Source organism: Anarrhichthys ocellatus, unplaced genomic scaffold, assembly GCF_004355925.1.
Source record: "Anarrhichthys ocellatus isolate YVR2014 unplaced genomic scaffold, GSC_Weel_1.0 scaffold5176, whole genome shotgun sequence".
NCBI lineage: Eukaryota > Metazoa > Chordata > Actinopteri > Perciformes > Anarhichadidae > Anarrhichthys > Anarrhichthys ocellatus.
The window spans coordinates 1-3688 of NW_022285150.1; the positions used below are offsets into that span (position 1 = coordinate 1).

At 43.1% G+C, this 3688-nt stretch overlaps 1 protein-coding gene across 1 annotated transcript; it reads left to right on the forward strand.

Annotated features, from left to right (window-relative positions):
* The first annotated feature begins 254 nt into the window (after positions 1 to 254).
* LOC116379779 (semaphorin-5A-like) lies at positions 255 to 3524 on the forward strand. Its single transcript, XM_031841742.1, has 3 exons — positions 255 to 389; positions 886 to 1070; positions 3225 to 3524. Exons 1-3 carry the CDS (start codon positions 354 to 356, stop codon positions 3370 to 3372), a joined length of 369 nt encoding a protein of 122 aa, XP_031697602.1. The 5' UTR covers positions 255 to 353; the 3' UTR covers positions 3373 to 3524.
* The last annotated feature ends 164 nt before the right edge of the window (positions 3525 to 3688 follow it).

Genomic DNA, 3688 nt, shown 5'->3' on the forward strand with positions numbered 1-3688 from the left:
TCCTCTCTCCTCTCTCCTCCTCTTTCCTTCCCTCTCCCTCCTCTCTCCTCTCTCCTCCTCTTTCCTTCCCTCTCCCTCCTCTCTCTCCTCCTCTCTCTCCTCTCTCCTCTCTCTCCTCCTCCCTCCCCTCTCTTCTCTCTCCTCCTCTCTCTCCTCTCTCTCCTCTCTCCTCCCTCCTCTCTTTCCTCCTCTCTCCTCTCTCCTCCTCTCTTTCCTCTCTCCTCTCTCCTCTCTCTCCCCTCCTCTCTCTCCTCTCTCCTCCCCCCTACAGACTGTGTCTGGAGGCGAGGGACCCGTACTGTGGGTGGGACTTCAGGCAGCGTCGCTGCACCTCATTGGAGGAGAGCTCCAACATGAGCCAGTGGAAGCAGAACATCACCGTGTGTCCGGTAACTAAAGAACCTGATGATGTCATCCGTCACATGACACAGTGGTCGGCATCATCCGTTATCCACGACTCCTCTGGTTGTATAGAAGTCTACGAGAAAATGACTCTACTTCTCTCTTGATTTATTACCTCAGTAAACATTGTAAACATGAGTTTATGGTCTCAATCTCTAGGTTCAAGTCTTCAATACAGCATGATGTTCATTTAGTACATTATGGTCCATTTAGAGTCACACAGACCATAAAGCAGGGGATGCTTTAGGGCGGGGCTACTGTGATTGACAGGTCTCTACCAGAGACGTATACGGCGTCTCTACGTCACTCCTCCTCAGTCCAGATATGCTCACTTTTGTAAAGAAAAACAAGATGGCGACGACGAAATTCAAAACATCCACAAACCAGTGGGTGACGTCATGACGACTACGTCCACTTCTTATACACAGTTTATGATTAAATTAAAATGATCTGACAGAATAAACACTCTTTTTTGTTTTCCAGCTGCGGAACCAAACCACCAATGGCGGCTTCGGACCCTGGGCGCCATGGCAGCCGTGCAACAACGACGACGGAGCGGAGGGCGTGAGCTCGTGCTCGTGTCGCTCCAGGTCATGTGACAGCCCGCCCCCCCGCTGTGGAGGCCGGAACTGTGAGGGCCCCACCATCGAAGTCTCCAACTGCTCCAGGTAGGAATCATCCACGTTATGTTTATTCTGAGGCATATTTAATACAGTGAAGGTTTGAACTACTCACAGGAATCACTGGAAATTAAGAAATATAATGAATACAATATAACTACCAGTGTGCCAGATGGACCGATGTTTTCAGTCAATATAAGAAAAGACAAGAATTAAAGTATTTTATGTGCAAACAAAGAAGAAAGTACGAACTATGAGGAGTAAAAACATTAGACTACCACGGTTTAGATTACTATGTCACATAATAATCATAACAATCTAGATTTTTATGCATATTTAATACAATAAAGGTTTGAACTACCGAGGTCCACTCGTCCAATCTCAGAAAATTAAGAAATAATAATATAATGATTACGATATAACTATTAATGTGCTAGTTGGACAGATGTTTTCTAACAAAATGCACAAACATGTACAAAGAAAGAGGAAAGACGTAAAAACATCGGTGTTGTTATTGATTATTTTTTTGCGTTCCACGACGTGTTTTCTCTCATGGTTTCGACCAATCGGAGCTCAGAGAACTCTTCATCTGTAAACATTGACGAAGAGTAGGAGCAGTGATGTTGGTGCTGCAGGTAGAAGCTTTGAAACAGAGGTTTAGGTTACAGTCGCTTTTCATTTAGTGCCTCCTACCTTGATGACATCATGTGCGTTGTGAAAAGACGGCAAGCTGTGATTGGTCGAGGATCATTAGAGAAACTCTTCATCGTCTCCTTCTTTCCTCCTAAAGATGACAGTAAGAAACTCTTCAGCACATTCAGAGAATACCAGAGAAGCACGAGAACAAAGCAAATGAAATCCTGCTCTTAAATCTTTATGAACTGCCGGATGATTAAAGAATAATAGATCGTGAACTGATTTAAAGGACTCAGCAGCCTCTGTTCTGATATTTGTAAAGAAATGAAACCCAATAGTTTCCTTCAGATGTTCAGGACGCTGTCGGGTCAGAAGCTGCTTTGAGCTGCGCTTTTCTTTCATTAATTTAATTTAATAAATGAAAAAAAAAAAACTGGGTTAAGAGGGTTGTCTGGGAGCCGGAAGGTCGACGGTTTGATCCTCGACTGGGACGTGTCACGTGTCGTAGTGTCCCTGAGCAAGACACTGAACCCCCGGCTCCCCGGGCGGCTGTCATTGGCAGCCCACTGCTCCCTGTGTACAGGGATGGGTCAAATGCAGAGACAAATTTCCCCCTTAAAGGGATCAATATAGTATAATACATTAAATAAAATTAAATGAAACCATCACATCTTAATAATACTGTTTAAACTCTGTTCATTGCCAGCTCTTGTTTTAATTTAGTTTAATTGTATTCTATTTAATTTAATTGATTTAATTGTGTTCTATCTTTTGCCCTGATACATGTCTCTGCTTTATGTAGAGCTCCTCTTTGTGTTGTAACCCTCTGAACCCAAACATGTCAATAGTTTAATATTTGTAACATGTGGAGCCTCCATGTTTTTTCCAACATCGGAAACATTTGTTGAATGAATATATATATATCATTGTTTTCCATTTTTTCTAAAGTAAATTATCAAAGAAATTCCACTTTCTTTTTTTAATGATTTATGTCGTTCTAACTGTGTTATTCTTCACTAAAGTATCTGTACAAGCTTCAAATGTATATATAATAATAATAAGATCTATCATAAAGACATAGATTGAGGTTATAATGTAGCGTGGCTCAGTTAATGGAGCCCATAAAGCACATGAGACCGCTAACATCTCTGCGTCCTGACTGACTTTGAAGCTTCCACCTCGAGGGCTCAACTCACAGGACAGAGCACGAGAAACATCACCGACCTGAGGACTCTCATTAGAACATCCAGGTTCTCTATGACACCTTATCAGCGCCTCCGTCTGCAGGGGGAACCGTCCAATCAGAGCTCACAGAGAGCAGAGCTCAAACGCAGAGCTCGGCCACCTTCGTCCTGGAGGATCGCCGGCGAAGATTCAATCCGTGGTTTCTAAAATTGAATTGTGCTTTTGCAGAAAGTGGCAATTAAATCATGAGAAGTGCTACCCAGGAACAGAGCACTTAAACAGATTGAGTGCGTGTGTGTGTGTGTGTGTTTCGAGTGATGATTAGAATAATCTAAAAGGTTCTTCATGCGGTTCTCTTTTCCTTTGTCTCCGTTGCCGTAGAAACGGAGGCTGGACGCCGTGGTCGTCATGGGGACAGTGCAGCACTTCCTGCGGTACCGGCTTCGAGCTTCGTCAGCGTTCCTGTAACAACCCGTCACCTCGACATGGAGGACGGGTGTGTGTGGGACCGAGCCGGGACGAGAGGTAAATAATACAGATAATATTTATTGTTCAAACTAACGGTCAAAACACAACAAGTCTTTAGTCTCAAGTAGACCGAGTCTTTAGTCTCAAGTAGACCGAGTCTTTAGTCTCAAGTAGGTTGAGTCTTTAGTCTCAAATACATTGAGTCTTTAGTCTCAAGTAAATCGAGTCTTTAGTCTCAAATACATTGAGTCTTTAGTCTCAAGTAGACCGAGTCTTTAGTCTCAAGTAGATCGAGTCTTTAGTCTCAAATGCATTGAGTCTTTAGTCTCAAGTAGGTTGAGTCTTTAGTCTCAAATACATTGAGTCTTTAGTCTCAA

Excerpts from the sequence above, each read along its gene's own strand:
- LOC116379779 (XM_031841742.1), top strand. The coding sequence starts at position 354 with ATGAGCCAGTGGAAGCAGAACATCACCGTGTGTCCG. Across the intron at positions 390-885 it reads AGAACATCACCGTGTGTCCG|CTGCGGAACCAAACCACCAA; the intron begins GTAACTAAAGAA and ends TTTGTTTTCCAG. Across the intron at positions 1,071-3,224 it reads GAAGTCTCCAACTGCTCCAG|AAACGGAGGCTGGACGCCGT; the intron begins GTAGGAATCATC and ends CCGTTGCCGTAG.